General features: G+C 41.1%; 1 protein-coding gene across 4 annotated transcripts; it reads right to left on the bottom strand.

Moving 5' to 3' along the window:
- Positions 1-2,595: 2,595 nt before the first annotated feature.
- Positions 2,596-17,197, bottom strand: LOC110990586 (galectin-4-like). 4 transcript variants are annotated; one of them, XM_087142678.1, is made up of 10 exons: positions 17,041-17,175; positions 16,816-16,945; positions 11,164-11,237; positions 10,555-10,643; positions 9,218-9,428; positions 7,925-8,050; positions 7,409-7,519; positions 6,853-6,941; positions 5,640-5,820; positions 2,596-4,760 (listed from the first exon to the last, which is right to left on the bottom strand). In XM_087142678.1, exons 3-10 carry the CDS (start codon positions 11,188-11,190, stop codon positions 4,614-4,616), a joined length of 981 nt encoding a protein of 326 aa, XP_086998804.1. In that variant the 5' UTR covers positions 11,191-11,237; positions 16,816-16,945; positions 17,041-17,175; the 3' UTR covers positions 2,596-4,613. The 4 variants fall into 4 exon arrangements, with proteins under 4 accessions (XP_086998804.1, XP_022111351.1, XP_022111349.1 ...); XM_022255659.2 differs by having other exon boundaries at positions 11,164-11,210; XM_022255657.2 differs by lacking the exon at positions 16,816-16,945 and having other exon boundaries at positions 11,164-11,210; positions 17,041-17,197.
- Between the last annotated feature and the right edge of the window lie 373 nt (positions 17,198-17,570).

The raw sequence follows: 17,570 nt of genomic DNA, 5'->3' as shown, positions 1-17,570 counted from the left end.
AGGAACGGCTATTACTAATTAGGTGTGACTTTTCTTAGGAAGAGTTGAGATCGCCACAGCAAGTCGGCAACAGCAAAAGTCACGTGACACTCATCCAAAGCTGTATTTGCAGGCCAGTATCTCCAGAGCCAAATGTCCAACTCGGATGAAACTCGGCATTCTCAAAGTAGGATGCGTTATAAATGAAAGCTGGGTTAAGTCACGATGACATCATCACAGGTCATGAGGAGTAACCTTTCTCATGATAATTTTGACGCTGCAGGACGTTTGAGTCCTATTCGATTTATTTCTTACATGTTTGTGGACGTATTTTGCGTGATTAGTCAGGCTACGTTAAGACGTCACATGACATCATCTTATAGAGATACAACTTCATGTTGTATAACTAGAGAATTATGAGTCTGATTTGATTTAGTTTGTGTATGCATATAGCCGAGGATATGTTATAGATGAGAATTCAAGAAATGTAAAAATAGGGTCACTAGGGGTCGAGAGACACCATCTGAAAGGCGCATACTTTTTAACTGTCCTACAACTAGAGAATTTTGATACTGGTAAGGTTTAAGCTTGGTACATATGTAGGAACAACGAGGTCTGGTGGTTTAAATTAAAGGTCACCTCTTAGTTACGGGTATATATGGCATCATTTAAAGGCGTCATTTTAAAAGTGTCATCTTCAAGGTGAATATTTTAAGGTTGAATAAAAAAGTAGATCCCAATATTAATTTTTGTATGTAGGTAGACTGGGATGTGTCATAGGTGAAACTGATAAGAACACCATAATGATATCATCATGTACATTTTTATAGACACATTTTTCAGCATATTTCATCGTTTGCAGGTGTGCCGATTGCATTCTCTCAAACTTAAAAATGCAGAAAAGCCCTATGCTCTGTTAGACACAGACACCGAACCTCTTGTTTCGTTGTTACTTTTAGTAAAATAATGCAATCCAATATGATCTATGGAACACGATGACAAGATAGACTAACAAAGTGTGTATATGGCAATTATGCTATAAACAAACCTAAAGAAACAAAACAATGTGTGTAGCCCCCTCACACCAAACTAACCTCATTTTAATCCTGAATTTGCACTAAGGTTTGGGCCTCTTTCTGGCTTGTGACCATTTTACGTAGAGTTCGTGCAGAAAACGTTAACTAATGAAACTTAGCTTCTATAGGTCTGAAAAATTATTAAAGACTTCAGTAATAATCAACGACATCCAATATTCTTGATCCGCAGTTATCAAACTGTCTCGTCGAAAATGTAAATAGTTCAGGAAATGGTTTGAGGCTATACTGAGGTACAGAGTAAACTACAAACTTCCTCATACAGGGTGTATCAAAACAAATTATACAGTCAGAAAATTAACTGCAAAATAAAAATGTGAACATTTTCTGAAAATCTCTTCTCCTGCATGGGTTGATCGGAGCATCATGCTGTCATGAACTTGTCAGACTTTCATGCCTGAGTGACCAGGAGCTTTTTTTCTAAATTGCTCAAAAATTGGCTTGCGCAAACACTTGTTCACTTTGTTCAGCATTGGATCAAAAGTCCAGAAAAGCAAGTATGGTATTTGCTTTGTTCCTTGGAGTATCTTGGAAGGTTTGTTTTAACTTCGTCTCTTCCCACCTACAAATCCCCGCATAAACGTTGCTTGCACAAGTAATGAGAATGGCAACTTGGTGTTCATTTGTTTGATTTCTCTGCATACCACTGGACGACAAACTTTGCAGAATGTTTGCAGTGGCATAAATTGGAGGGCCGTCCGTGCCACCCCTCATTCTTTAGAGCTGAAATCAATGAAACAAGATGGTCAGACCGCAGTACACCCCCCAGCAAAGGTCATTTTTGGTAAGAGATTTCCATCGAAGTCAGAGTCTTGCAGAGGTCCTGCAAAGGTTTCGTCAAGAATATCCAAATGTACGATGTCCATCATGAGCAACAGTTTACAAAAATGTACAGAAGTACAATGTAACAGGAACAACTCACAACCAAAACAAAGAAGGATCTGGGCGCCGAAGATCTGGAAGACGTGCTGCCAACATCCAAGCTGTTCAAAATGCTCTAGCGAATCAGCAGGCAGGAGATGAAAGAGCCCAGAGGTTGAGCTGTCGTCGTAATGGACTTGGGTTACCCTCTGCTACATTCAACAGAATTAGTCGCTTGGATTCATGCTTCCACCCCTACCAAAAGGTTAAACACCAGCTTCTTCCACGTGATCATCAGGTACGATTATAGTTTTGCCAGTGGCTCCTTGGCCAACATGCACGTTTCCATGAAGATTTGTTTATTGGAGACGAGTCAGGATTTGCCTTGAATGCTTCTGTGAGTACCCACATCAGAGAATATCGTCCCCGTGGCCAGCGACCACTTGATTTTGATTATCAACGCAGTGATGACAGACATAAGCTGACAGTTTCGGTAGGTTTCATTGGGAACGGAAGTATTATTGGTCCATTTTTCTTTCGCAACAACATGAACGGACATATGTACTTACAAATGACCAATGCCAATATCGTTCCTGTCATTGATCAAAGGCCTCGTTATCATCGCCAAAGGAACAAAATGGTGGTCAGGTGGAGAACTAAATGGGTGAAGTAAATGATATTTATTGAATCACATACCATAGCTTTTCTGGACTTTTGAACCAATTCTGAACAAAGCAAGTGTTTGCGCAAGCCAATTTTTGGGTGATTTATATTAGGAAAATAGCTTCTGGTCACTCAGGCCTGAAAATCTGTTAAAATGATCACAAGTTTAATAACAGCATGATACTCTAATCAACCCATGTAGGGGAAGAAATTTCAAACAATGTTCCCATTTTTATTTTGCAGTTAATTTTCTGACTGTATACTCTTTATTCACCTCGAATAATAAACTCGTGCACGTGAAAAAAATAGATTTCTTTTGAAGATGAACTGCCAGGAATAAATCATCCTGAACTTTCTTAGTCTTAGTACATATTTTACGTGCGATACCAACATTTTTTCTTTCATTTACCAAACGTTTGTTACAAGTCTGAAAAAAAGCTGTATGACATAATCCCAATAACCACTGTTTCAGGTATCGCAGATCTATCTCATATATTCGTAAAAAACACCCCGACAAACGAACACAACAAAAAACAAAGTTAGTTTTATATTTAGGCCCTGCATGTATGTATTAAATGACGCCAAGTCACCTTAAGCTAGCGTAATTTGAGTGTATGTCCAAGAAACATTAAGAAACAGAGTAATTGTTCAACAAATATGAATTGTAATTTCCTACGTGCTATGGACCTTTATGCTGTTTTAGTGCATTTAAATTTGTATAACTAAATCTATATCTAGACAAAAACCTCTTCTGTCGTAACTTTTAAAGTCTTTATCCTTACGATGTCAATTACAATTGAAAAACAACGAAGTTTGAAAATGTTCAACTTAAAATGCAATTTGAAATTTCTACTTTCAAAAGATATATCAATTAAAGTACTGCCATAAATGGTTTGCAGCCAATAGGGCCTATAGCCTTAAACTAAACTTACAGTAAATATTTTGCTTACAAAAAAGACAAATATTATTTCTAAAACAGATAGCCTCATCTATTAAATTGCAGCAACATATGACATTCAATTGCAGTTAAATGAGTGTTAAGAGCTCGATGTAAGGTACCAAAATGGAATACCCAAAAAGTGCAGTAGTGGGGTCATTGAATGATACTTGAAGTATTACTCAGACTAACCTATCTTTGTTATATACTTTAAACGAAAGTGAACAGTACTTTAGATTACTTTGACATGTTTATCCTAATATTACTTCACGTCGCTTCACCTACTTTTCATTAAAGTGTGTCGCGGGAATAACAATCTTGAACAGAGAAACAAAAACAATATTCTCAAATGGTAACGAACAAAGGAGCACAACAGACTTAAAAGCATTGTTTGTCAAAATACTTTGAACTGAATATTTTGTAATCTTGGAAGGTCTGTAAACTAAAAGTCTTTGAACAAATTTACCTGAAAGTATGAGCTTTAAATCAATTTCGAGCATTTCCGAATTCCAAGCAATATCAAAATAACAGAATTTCAAAATGTACTTGCCAAAAAAGTGGTAATTTTACTTTTCAGGAGGAAGTTCCAGTGGCTACAGATCTAAAAATTGAAACTATTCCTATCAATAATACTTACAGCTATATAAGCAATTACGTGTAATTCATAAATGACTTTACATGAAAATATTTGAATAAAAAATTCCACCAAAATTTCAAATGTACTATCTAACCCAAATCTGTTCCCTTCAGATTTCGTCAATACGTGCGTCTCACTCCTGCTACGAAAGTTCCCATCATTGTGCAGCCTCTCTTTCCATCAAACTACAGTACTTTTGCTTTAAAAAAAACCAAAAACTATCTAATCAAAGTTAACAAGAGTTCATTAAAAGTCGCTTCAGTTTATAGTCAATCAAGAGACCTTGACAGTGGAAATTTCAAACAAGGTCCATTTTTTGTGAAATACAAAGAAAATGATCTTAAGTAACTCGAATATAATGTTTTTAAGCTAAGCAGGCCTATGCATGCACCATCCCTGTGGGGATGGCACTCTTTTATCAACCAATGAAGCATAGCGTTGTTTAGTGGTAGTTGATTTCTGTAACCACGCAATCACCATCCACAGCGAGAGCACTGATGTTCTGAAACGGCAGACGATGTTTGAACTCCAGGAGGTGGGAGCCATTCAGAGCCACCTTGAACTCGTGATGTTCGCACAGGAACATAATCTACAAAATAAAAATGAAATGAAATCACTGTTGACCCGAGAGATGGCGACCAAAGTTTAAATATTCAAGTATGAAAGGCTGATTCATACAAGAGTATATATACCCAGCGACGCCCTCATCTGAATCTCACAAAATGGTAATCCAATTTAATATTCTTCTTGTCTACAAACTCAGTAATATCTCATGTCGACATGATTAAAATCGAATCATTTATTTCTGATTTCTGATCACAGTCTCCGATATGAAGTGGACTCAATTTAAGTTAAGTCTCCGTTTGAATGACGAAAACACGAACAGACGGTAAACCCACATCCTATACAGAGTGGAAACTACGGTGTTAGAATCAGTGGCACTATGTAACATGTTATGTATAGAAGGACCACTGGCACTCATGAAAACATCAAGTGGTATCGATTCAATACAGTATAGTGTTCATTTAACACCACTGTCTGGCAGTGTAGAATTCCTTTTTCACTCGAAGTATCCACTCTTTGTTCTATAGCTGTTTCCCTCTCAGGGATTTTTGGCCAAAGGAGAGGATTCTTTCAGTACATGAAGTGTGGAGACGAATCACTGATCACTGTCAAAAAGAGCAGTCCTTTACATTCCATGGTTGTAGCTATTATAGCCACGAAGGCCACTTGCCGTACGTCAAGATCTGATGATTCCAATGGGAGAGTGCCTTCCTAAGATGAAAGCGTGTCACCAGGAAACAGGGAAACCTGTGCCGGGATATGCCTATCAGCGCAGCCATAGGCCAACTGGTATGCCTGTTTCAGTTCAAGAATAGCTTGGCTTTTTAAAATAAAATAGGTCTACCGAACTGGTTCGCTCTAGAGAGGACTCTGATAAAGAAAACAGGAAGCATTGAATGTTTACCTCGTAGGTCCCATTCGGGTGGAAGGGGAAGTAGGTGCGGTGTTTTTGCTCAGTGCCATCCCATCTGGTGCTGCGCAGAGCATTCATGACGATAGCCTTCTCGTTGAATCGTGGATTGAAGTGAAATGCAATATCACTCCTTGGGTTGTTGGACATGCCACACTGGAAATTTATGTGGAACCTGCGTTTTCCGAATCAAAACAAAAGTAGACAGAATGAGATAGAAAACATTATGATTCTACTGCTATTTCGCTTCATGTTGTGAAGCAATTCAGCAAAAGAAGTATCCAAAATGCATTACAAAAATTAGAATAAAATAACTCAAAACTTTCTTACCGGTACCGAGATTTCAAGCCACATTATTTTCTTCCTCTAAATACCCAAGATATCGATAAGTAGAAACTAATGATTTGTCAGTTGACGTTTCATTAGTTAAACATTTGAGAAATGATCTCACTCCCATAAATCCAGTCGACTGTGCCCCGTTCCCCTTACCAGAGTTAGATAAGAACACTCAGACTAAAGAATTAATTCGTGTCCCATTGAGCTCCAAACCAAGTATCTTTTACCCATGAACCACTGATTCCCAAAACAGACTGAAGTATCCCTGAAGCAGTGGTCATTCAGCGTGTCCACAGAAAAACAATACCGAGATAAAAAGTACTGTAGGCCTGATGGCCAAATTATTTTCTATACGGGAAATAGAAATGTATCTCTGGGAATGGTACAGGGCTTGTGACGTTGTTGACACAGATGAGTGAACAAACTAGACCGATGGCACTCTTTCAAAATCGGCACTGTGGCAAGGTTGCATATTTGATAACTTGGCAAGGCTCAACTATGCAAGTGTGCAGAGTACCAAATGCTTTTGCTTGAAGAACACGTTCTTGAAAACAAGGAATGTATATACACCTAATAAACCTACCTAATCTGCTTCAGTGTCGCTACTCACCTCATAAATTTAAATGTGCAGTAGCCACCATTCTTGTCAATGCACATCTGACATTTGTTATCTCGGTGGACACTCTGTACAAGTACCCTAAGTGTCATTGCCCATAATTACCAAAGTTCCATGCGGACAGAAATTTAGACACTGGATCACTTTGATGCTGCGCTTAAGAAAGTTGGGAGAAGAATCTCAAGCATCATAATTCCGCTACTTCAGCCTCGTTTGGAATATTAGGTCAATAAACATATTTTCGGAGGTGCCTACCTTGTTGGGTTGGGCTTGATGGTAACTTTAACCACGATGATCTTGCCTTGTCGCATGCCTCCGGGAATTGTGTCCAGGTATGGCAGGGGCTAAATCGAATCCAAAAAGAGAGGGTCACTCCATAGGGACTCTGTCACAACGAAATCCCATCAATGATTTTGGGGCTCATTATATCATTTTCCTTCATGATTAATTATATAAAGCAACCAACACCCAGAGCAAAATTAACTTTACAACACTGTTTCCAAAAACTCATAACACTTCCAATAGGTTGTCAGTTTTTTGATAAGATGTCTTTTCATTGTTCTTCGCACTGAGTATTGTAATACCCACGGGGGTCTTCAATATAAATTGTCACTGACCAAGCTACGTCTATAGCAGCAGAGTCGCATAGTTCTTTACTCCCAATCAAAACTCCCAAGTCCGGAGAAAATGGGTACGATCAGCGCAAAGGATTTATAACAGTGACCCAAGCCTGGAAGTAACAGGATGGGTTGTAAAATAGAGTGATATGCGCTTAAACAAACAGCAATCGAACAGCGAAAACGTCACTTACGGGGTAGCTGACTACCTTCGGGCCGGCAGGGTAGGCAGGCTGGGCTGCAGGGTAGGCAGGCTGGGCTGCAGGGAAGGCCGGTTGAGCTGGTGGGTAGGCCGGGTACGCTGGCTGGTAAACCAGAAGATGAATCGGGTAAAATGCATGCATTAGAGTTTGCAATTTGTTCTGATAAATCTTACTGAAAAGTTATTGATGAAGACATGATAGTAGTGGCGTAAATGAGGGGAAGAATCAACAATGAAATCTACAGAGTGGGGGGTGGATAAAGTCGGACTAAAACTACTTTTACGGATATGATGTGTTTACTAATTCAATATGTAAAGTCTATTGTTCGATTTGTTTCAAAATTACACAACATTTGGCTAACATTGAAATCAGGAATTCCAAGCTATGTAGTTGCAAGAATTGTTACAGCTCGCGCGTTTCCTTCCCTCAGGACAACAAAGTTTCCGATGAAAGAAAAATCGGCCACATGTACTTCAAGGGAATAGCCGAGTAATGGAATCTACTCACGGCAGACGGCGGCTCAAATCGGATGTTGTACACAGTGACGGTGCCATCGATCATAACGGCATTGATCAACTGCAGATTCAGTATACGGTATCTGTACTCCAGAAAATGGTTGCCGTTCACAGCCACCTTGAAATCGGCAGGGGAAAAACACGCAAATCCTTGACTTAATCGTGCTCGATGCAGGTGAAGTCGTCACAGGTCAAAATTTCATGGCAAATCAATTATAACCTCACCTAAGTTACTCTCATGTTAGGTCTGTGGCAAGCTTTTCAATGAAACATGAAAAGACACCTTACTTTTCCACTGTTAAACTGCTGCCAAGTTTGAAGAGATCTGCACGTTATTTGACTTGTAATACAGCTGTGGTGGTCAGACTTTGTCAAGTCTAGGATTCCACACCACGCACTTTCTCACAAACCCCGAGTGTTCTTACTCATCCAACGTAGTCCCGGCATTGTATTTAAATTGTTGTATTTTCTGTGTAGAGTCGCCCAAGTGGTTGTTCATGGTCGTAATCATAAATTAATCGTATCCTCGTCAATATTACTCTGCAACACAAGGTTTTAGTTCCTTAGTTCGTATCAGACATGAACGTATTCTTGTAGGCCTACGCTTACGCGACGTACTCTCTCTCTGCCTCTCTCTAGCTGGAATATGGAAGCGCTGCGTAGCACTGTGATCAGAATACCGACGAGAATATAACATCAAATCAGTGCTCTGAAATATGTGATTGCCGAGCTTTCGAACTGAATCTGCTTGTCCTGAAGAAGGTACTCAGTTACCGAAAGCTTGGCAATAACATATTTCAAAGCACTGATTTGATATTATATTCTCGTCGATATTCTTTCTAGCAGGAGTTTGTTCTGTCAGGACGTAAGTTCGCTCTTGTTATAAACTTTTGCAAATTTCATCATTCGTTTACCGTTATGCAACGGTTCTGGCCTGTTCTCATTGACAAATTTGTCTCGTAGTACGTGTGGACCAAGTGTGGGCTCCAAGTCAGGTCAAAAATTCGTCATGTGGACTGATTTCGTTTGTCGCGTTGTCATGTTGTAATTTGGAGTACTTTAATCACCGTAGGGTATCACTACCCCACGTATGAACGTGACACAGCTCTGCGCAGACTGGATTGTTGTTAATTTTTCCCAGTGATGCCCGACAAAGTCTCCTGGTTTTGTCATGCTATTGTTTTCATATGCATTAGTCGCTCAGCTAGCTGACTGGTTTGCACAAGAGGACAGGCCGGCTCGTTCCAATCTTCAAATTGGAACATGTTCGTCCATTTTTGTTTACCTTGAATGAGTTGTGCTCACAGCGGATGATGATGTGAAAGTTCTGGCCTTGAACGAAGGGCGAGTGAGGTTGGCGTTCTTCCCCTCCCCATTTCTGGCCAGTCTTCGTGTTGCACACCACCACGTTCTGGCCCCCCTGAAAACGGGGATTGAAGTGGAGAGCGATGTCTGACACATTGGTGCCCACGCCGCTCTGAAGGTTCACGCTGAACCTGAGCAAATTAGAATTGCAATGTGAGCGCCAGACCGTGTCCGATCAGCGGTGTACTATAAAGCCGTACAGGGAAGTGAAGGTATAGGGGATGATAAAAAAAAAACTTTAAAATTACCCGACTGAGGAATCTGGTACAAACAAAGGTGAAAAATACACACGTACTTCATTGTGAAAACGAGCTTCGAAAAAATGCACTTAATGTTTTGAAAATATTTACTTGATGCCACCAAAGGGCTTGTACCGCAGTGGTTAGGCACAGTGACGAAGAAGATTGACTACTACGGGGGCCTGCCTTTCAAGTAACCCTGAACATGTTCCATTGACGACTGGCTAGATGCACGTACCAGTGCAAACGTATATCGTTTTTAAGGGTTTGTTTGGGAGGTTTTCCCTTTAAACTTTAGTTCTGACATGCCGCAGAGTACTGTTTTTCACATATTTTTTCTTCTGTCATGTTTAGATGACTTGAAAGTTGAGCACGTAATATTCACTGAAGAGGAGTCTTCCTGTATTCTTAATTCCATTTTTATGAATACTTTACAACTGCTTTTCCGACACCCTTTTCCAAGAAGCAGCAGTCAACTACCAGAAGCAGCAGTCAACTTCTGAATGTTGGACGGTTGACATACGATAATTTAAATGAATTGATCTTTCAAAACTGCAAGCATTTTCAGCGACGACATTTCAAAACCAAATGTTTGAAATGGAGAGCCTGTTCAGACCATGAAATGCACTTCCTTCATGCACGGTGTTCATTTCCAGCTGTACAATTCAATAACCTGAACTAGGAATATCAAAAACATCTAAACCCAGCTATACACTGACGAATGGATATCTAACAACTCTGATGACTCGGCAGAATCAAGCAATCGAATAATGAGTTACACATGAAAACATCCCCCCGGACCACCTCGTTAAAGCTGAGTTTTGCCACACGATGCTTTGAAACGATACTTTCCAACTTTAAACTCATTCTCATGTATTGACAGGTGACACAAGCTCAGTCATGTACGTGATATAAAAGAAGGATAAGGAAATCAGTCGAGCGGATCGAGCCACCGTGGCTCACAGGTCTAGAGGCCAACAACTACAAATAAAGGGATATCATTTTCTTCTGTACCTACCTTTGGCTGCCGTGCGGCACAAAACCTTGGACATGAATGGTCTTGGAAGGAAATATTCCACCAGGGATTGGACCACTGTATGGGATAGGCTAAAAGATAAAGAAAAGGTTGACATCAGATCCATAGACAACTCTCTGAAGGCGTTTAGTTTTCCTCAATGAATCCACCAATATTGGTGCTTGGAGCATTTCAAACGAAGACAAGGTCTATAGAAAAGATTTATTTGTTGAATGTTAAAAATTGCGCAGGATTTCACTTGACATTTTAAAGGCCGGCTGGTTACGATTATATGGAATTACGCATTCAATTCCTCCCTTTAGACACAGTGAAACCTTACAGCCTAACAAGTTGCACTTCTAGAAACAAGTTAGATTTTACAGGTACAAATGTTTAAACATTTCCTTTTTTACATATCGATCCCCCCCCCATTTCAGTCTTCAATAATGTATACTTAGGTTTGTTTCAAAAAAATAAAAACTTCGACTCTTGAAATCATGAAATTGCTGTTTCAAAAACGTTTGTTTGAAAACAAATTTGTCACACAAACATTCCAATCGTTTTGCATTTGACCATTTGCTAAGAGTTTAATATTATAGAAACAGTGTTTACCGGGTTTGTAACCAAATCAGCAGACATGTTGTTCAGGTTGGAGCAATCTGTCAATAAAACAAAGAAGACTGGACCTATATAAAAGAGAACGGGAAGAGTATGACTATTGATATGAAATGTACTGTATATCCGAAGGGACTTTACTACGTAGATCGCCCTTGAGCCTTTCAACACTTCTTGTTACTTTTTTACACCTAATCGTGTCGCTAAAACAACACCATGGGCGCTGGGGAAACATCTCAAATATTTGGACAATGCTGAAATCTATAACTGCAAAAACTAATGCTTATAAGGCTGTAAGTTTTCGAAAGTTTTTCAAAGATGAAATTAAAAATGGAATGAAATGTGTCGTTGTGCAGAGCTTGCCACGTTAAGTCTGGACATTTTCTGTTAAACTGATAGAGTAGGAACACGGAAGTTCAAGACCAGCACAACCTCTGTATACGTGACCCTAACCAACAGAAAAAAACACACCTATATTTCACCTCATTATGATATTATAATGAGGTAAAGGTTACCAGACAGACCCTGTCCAGCTGCACTCCCCTTCAGGGTCATGCGCATTTTCTCTTCACGCTTCGCAGCTCACACCAGCTCTTTCTTCTCAAGGTCGCTTTGCTTCTTCTGTTCACGCTTCGTTTGCGTCGAAAAAAAAACAGTGTAAGAAAAATGTAAAAACTAGAAAATATACCTATGTAGCTACTGTAGCAAACCCAAACGCTTGTCTAAATTTGAAGCCAGAAAAAACTAGAACGACGAGTTCTTGCTGCATTGGATGTCTATACTGCTGCAGACGTTTTGGTAGCCACCTGTGATAATGGCGCAGAGTATACACCTGGAGACCTTATTACCAACACAGACTGACAAGCTGCATGTGCCGACTACAGAAAAGCTCTCTTGCAAACACGACCGACATAAGTCGTGTTGAAGAACATGCGAGCAAGGGGTATACAAGTTTCGCCGAGTGGAGTTTAGAAAATTGATGTTTAAAGACAAAATGAAATGTTGAAAAATGAAAATGGTATTACTATCGAGAGGGAATATGAGGAGAAAGAATTTAAGCCAGCCAGAAAAAAATTGTTAAATTCACAAATAAGTAAATTATTATTAATGATTTTCTGAGGGTGCGTTAATAGCAAAGATAAGCTACTTGATATCAACAGCGACAATATTCGGCTCTTAAAACGAGGAGCGATATTTATGAGTACAACTGCCAAGGTCAATCGCTTTTGCACATGCCAACAGCTATTGGACAACAGTGAACCGATACTGCGTTGTGGTGATTGAAAGGTTGGAAGGGTTAACTTTTATCGATAATGATTATCTTTTTCCCAAATATCATAGCGTTTCGATACACATCAGTTTATGACTCCTCGGCGTTATATGGACCTTGTTGAGTATAGTAGAAGTAGAGGTAATACCGTAGAAGATATAGGCCTTATCTATTTAAATCTTGTTTTGGTTATTACGTAAATTTTAGTTATTCTGACGGCACTACGGTAAAACATGACTCTTTTATGGGATAAGATCAAAATTGACTCTGGTTCTACCTAAAATCGATGACCCTCGAGATACCTTCTCTGATGTATTCTCTTTCACGCGTTTAAAGCAACAAGAATGTCGACATCTCTTAGTTCTTCGTCAGTTAATCATAATTTCGCATTGTCTTCATTTCTTTGCATGCATTGTCTTCATTTCTTTGCAAATAACTATTTTTACGTTTATCTATGTATACCCTTTCAGCTCGTTTTTCCAATCGACTCCCGCACTTTTGCTAATCTTTCGTCTTCGTACGCCTTTATCATTCTGATCGTTCGACTTGTGTGGAACAAAACACCGACTTTGCGTACGGTATATCGTTGAAAAACATAACAAAATCGATCAATCTGATGACATCAGGGTCTAGTTCTTCTCCTGTAAAAGTTGTTCGCGGGTCTGAAGGGGCTTGGGGTTTTGTGGGTCTCGCTGATTCGGAAGCTCTGTGGTCTGACATACCCGGTACCATCTGAGTGCGTCTGACTCTCGGTGGAGTTGGACACATGGGGTATTTCTTCTAACGGTATGCTTTCAGGACAAATTTCGTCAAGATTTTCTAGCGCCTTTAATATAGGACTAATTGCAATTTTATAAAGTTTCTCCCTCGATACAACAACGTAAACAACGAAGGTCTTGTGGGGATAACGTGATTCTGTACAGATCGATCGTTTCGTTAAGCGTCGGTCCGTAAAGCTCTTACCCGATACATGTACATGTTAGGCTGGGATCTATGTACACCCACAATCTTTCGAGATACGTTTTATTTTTACGCATTCAATGTCTTAAATATCACCGACTTTAACTTTCAGCGTCTTCGTAAGGCATACACATCGAACAACACGATTTGTGTCTATCGCGTTAACAAGACTGGAGCTTTTCTGCAGTCTGCACAGGCAGCTTGGACAGTCTGTGTGGGTAGATAGGTCTGCAGTGAGGACAGGTGTAAACGTTGTCGTCGCTGTGATAGCAGGTGTGGCCAAGTGTTTGCGGCGATCTAGAAATCACATGCAGCAAGAACTCGCCGTTTTATTTTTTTCTGAGTTTGACGTCCAACGAGCGTTTTGGTTTGCGACAACAGCTATGCATTTTTGTAGTTCTTATATTTTTCCATCTTTGTTCGACGCAGTGAAGCTTTAAGAGAAGGAGCGTGCGACCTTGCCCCTACTCTGAACCCGACCTTGGGGAAGAGAACCAGAAGACGACCGAGCGGAACGAAGTGGAGGAGGGCAGTGCGTGACCTCAATAGGCCTTTTTCCTGTGATGTCACAATCGCGCTGGACCGCCATGTGTTGTGATGGTAATTAGTGCATCGTGATGTTGTGATGGTAATCTAACTATGGACAAGTTTGCGGTGACACTATGTGGATATATTTCCCTTTTTTGAGTGTGTGTGGTTCTGAGAAGAACCGGAATTCACTGGAGAAAGACTTCCTGAAGACGGACAGAGCACACTGTCCGAAACGTCGAGTGAACCCCGGTTCTTCTCAGAACCACACACACTCAAAAAAGAGAAATACATCCACATGGTGTCACCGCAAACTTGTCCATAGTTAGTACTTCCGCAATGCATAGCCTCAAGTCTCATCGATGGAAATCTACTTATTCAAGATAAACTAGTCAAGCATGCAGCGTTCGCACGTGCGCTTGTACGTGGTTGAAGCTGCCCGTAGGAATATATGCGACCACCGTGGCCACGGCGGTCCACACGTGGTGGTATTGTTTACATTTAGCGCAATACACTCACATGGGTGAAAAAGGTCTGTAGAGGAGAGACGAGAGCATGGAGACAGTCTCGTAATCTTGGACGTCATTCTAATATTATAATGAGGTGAAAATGAGGCTTTTCCTTCTGGGCATAGGTACCGGTATGCAGCAGATGCGCTGGTCTTGAAGCGCTGTATTCTTACTACTGACACAAAACAATTTTGCTAATTCCTCAGCAATCACGTTAAACAACCGATCTCATATGATGCAAGATATGGGACGGAGAGAACCCCCCCCCTCCCGCCTTTGTGTTGGTCATAGTTTGATCGGAATCTCAGGAACTCTTTACAGACTTCTAGGGGGGACGTGTTAGGTAACAATAGTCTAGAGTGTGTATAGGGAGTGGACATAGGGGGGGGTTACCCATCAGCCCCATATCGTGCACGGTATCACCGATCTGGGAATGACCTCCACCGTCTGCTAAATGCAAATTGGCTTTTTGCGCTTCCGCTCCTGTGAGGTTTTTCGCCGCACTTCAATCCTCATACTGTACTCAGAATCTTATAAGACCCGAAGGTAAATATTCGGCCCCTCCCCCTTCTACAGCGATATGCCAATAAGAAAGAAGGCTTGAAAGGCCTAAACGTTTTAGTGATGTAATGATTCCCAACTGCAGAGTAAACCCAGACCTCTAAATGTCATACGATTTACTCCTTACAAAGGGAATTAAAACAAAGTAGCCAGGAATGCAGCAAATACAGGAAAAAAGAAAACAGGAATAAAGCAAACCAGCTTTCACAATTTTGACAACCATACTGAATAACTCCTAACACTAATTCCCATGGTTGTAAAATCATAATTGAGAGCTGCCAGGGCTAAATAAATCGTTAAAAATACAACCGATATTTTTTTTTTTACAAAATTGAAGACAAAAGAATAATGGGTTATGCCGGTTCCAGGCCATGTTTTAGTGGCGGACAAGCAAAATTCAATACAGCAAGAAGTTCAGAGTTCTGCTCTTCTGTTCTCGGTGTTCCAGGCCGAATCCGGGTGATGCACGGCAGGAAGGGGGAAAGAAGGTACTCTTCTAACGGGTCCCAAGATACCATGGCCAGTGCGCCGTTCTCGATGAGCTCTGGCACACCGGACCACACCCAGATGAGTGACTTCAGATCGGTCAGAAGTCCGACGAAGTTGCCAGACGGGACTCGGCAGCGCTTTTTACGGTGCAAAACTTCTACGCTGCCGTCCCCATCCCAGAGCAACATCAGACCACCGTCAGACAACGGAATCTCGGTCTAGGTTCCCAGGCGCGCGTCCAAGGGGCAAACTCCCCTTAACAGCCCGCAGAGGGCACGGCCATGAAGCTCACGTTCTTTTCTTTTGCGACTGGTGAGGGATGAAAGGCACAACCCGATATTCGTCCATCCAATTTATATAGGGACGAGCATTCAAGACACGCCTTTCGCGTGCCGAAAATTCCCACTGCTCAGTCACTCGAAAGTTAAAGGTTTGCTCACAAAAATTTGCACAAGACTGCTTGGCCTCAATCGGAAGAGTTTATTTCCAAAATGCGATAAGCGCCATTTCTTTCAGAATCCTCTCAGTTGCCTGCAGTCAGTTTCTGCAGCTTTCAGACAGTGCGTCAAAATAGTGAAAAAGAAAATAAATAGTACACTGCTAAAGCTCTTCAATCTTTCAGAATTGAGGAAAAATCACATGTTTTTCAAATGCATATTTCATTATGGAAATAAACCATTCACATAAGGTAAAACTGCTCGTCCAAATTAAGCCACTGTATCCCTCGAACGCAAAACAGCAGTAATAAATGCACTGCCACAAAATAACAGGCCCCACCATCACAAAGAAATGATTTAATGAACACATATAGGCCTAATCCTAACTACGATGAATGCTACGTTCGTATAAAGGCGGCGAGTTTGGTTTTCAAATGGACCCACAGGCGTGGTATGTTCAGCGTATTGTGAAATTAGGACTCCATAAATATGGATTCATTGCCATTGCTGTGCATGACTCATGTGCACCGATCCTGTACATGGGTATGCATATAGGTTGGAAGTGCAAGGATGGATGTCCACATTTTATACAACACAAGTGCCAGGAAAGAAAAGATTTTATTGCACAACAGTCTGGGGCTACATTATGTGCTTTTGTATGGGAAAAAGGTATTCAGCCTATTGCCAGTTTGAGACCAGTCATCTCCTCGTCATAGATACTTTGAAAGTTTGAGTCCCCAAAATCCCCCAGAAGAAAATATCATAGCCTTTATTTAAGTCTGGTTATCCCCGAACATGCTGGGTTAAAAAATCGCCCCCAAGATTATGGAAACATATACAGCAGAGCCCTCACGCGTTCACCCGTGATTCGTGATCAACATAGCAAAATGGTTACCAGGTAGTTCTAGATCTTAGCCGGATGTTGGATCCTGTGTATCACGCGGGTAGGCCTACACAGCCTGCAGTCGGAGTACTTCCTGGTCCACGGCACTCCACGACTCCACCGAGGTTGAGAACGGAACGGACTGTAATTCCACCCAAAAGTACAAACATGAAGCGAGAACATGAAAAGCAGGGATGAAATGGGGCCTGGAAGGAGAATCGGCCTAAAAAAGCTTACCCTTTGCTGAGAAGGGGGTGAAATGACCGCCACGAGATGATGAGCTTGCGCCGTGCAACAGCAACCGACCGCCTATAGGGCTGATTGCATTCACACACCCCTTTTTATGGCAGTGAAGGAAACCTCGACCGCATTCGTTCCACGGCCACGTACAGGCGCGGGAGCAAAGTTCATCCCCGGGGCCGGGGTTAAATTGCTAGCCTGGTTTGTTTGTCACGAAGCTGCATGCATGGCAAGCGCTCAATCGATAAATATAACACTTGAACTTGTGTTATTGTTGCGTGATGTTTGGCTTTCTGTTTGACAAAGAGCGGGTTCTACACGCGTTTCGTTAGACTGGGCTTGGGAATATGCTCATAAACAACACGTTATTATCAGCTAAGATGGAGCAAATGAGAATATTGGTATTGCTAATGGTAGTAGGTCGACTACTGAAAAGTAATTTGGCGGTACGCGTTCGTTTGAGGGGGTGATGGGGTCAGTCAGAATTGATGCGATACTGTATTAGGAAAAGGGGTCTTTTTCTCATG

Source organism: Acanthaster planci, linkage group LG01 (assembly GCF_054643075.1).
Source record: "Acanthaster planci isolate LZ-2023a linkage group LG01, COTS_SCS, whole genome shotgun sequence".
In the NCBI taxonomy this organism is placed as follows: domain Eukaryota; kingdom Metazoa; phylum Echinodermata; class Asteroidea; order Valvatida; family Acanthasteridae; genus Acanthaster; species Acanthaster planci.
The sequence above is the reverse complement of the archived record's forward strand: the minus strand, read 5'-3'. Positions and strand labels throughout refer to the sequence as shown.

What these genes read in the sequence shown, in the direction of transcription:
- LOC110990586 (XM_022255657.2), bottom strand. Translation starts at nt 11,190, where the DNA reads ATGTCTGCTGATTTGGTTACAAACCCG. An exon ending in CTGATTTGGTTACAAACCCG is followed by an intron (nt 10,644 to 11,163) that starts GTAAACACTGTT and finishes TTTATCTTTTAG; the next exon opens with CCTATCCCATACAGTGGTCC. An exon ending in CGAAGGTAGTCAGCTACCCC is followed by an intron (nt 6,942 to 7,408) that starts GTAAGTGACGTT and finishes GATTCGATTTAG; the next exon opens with CCCCTGCCATACCTGGACAC.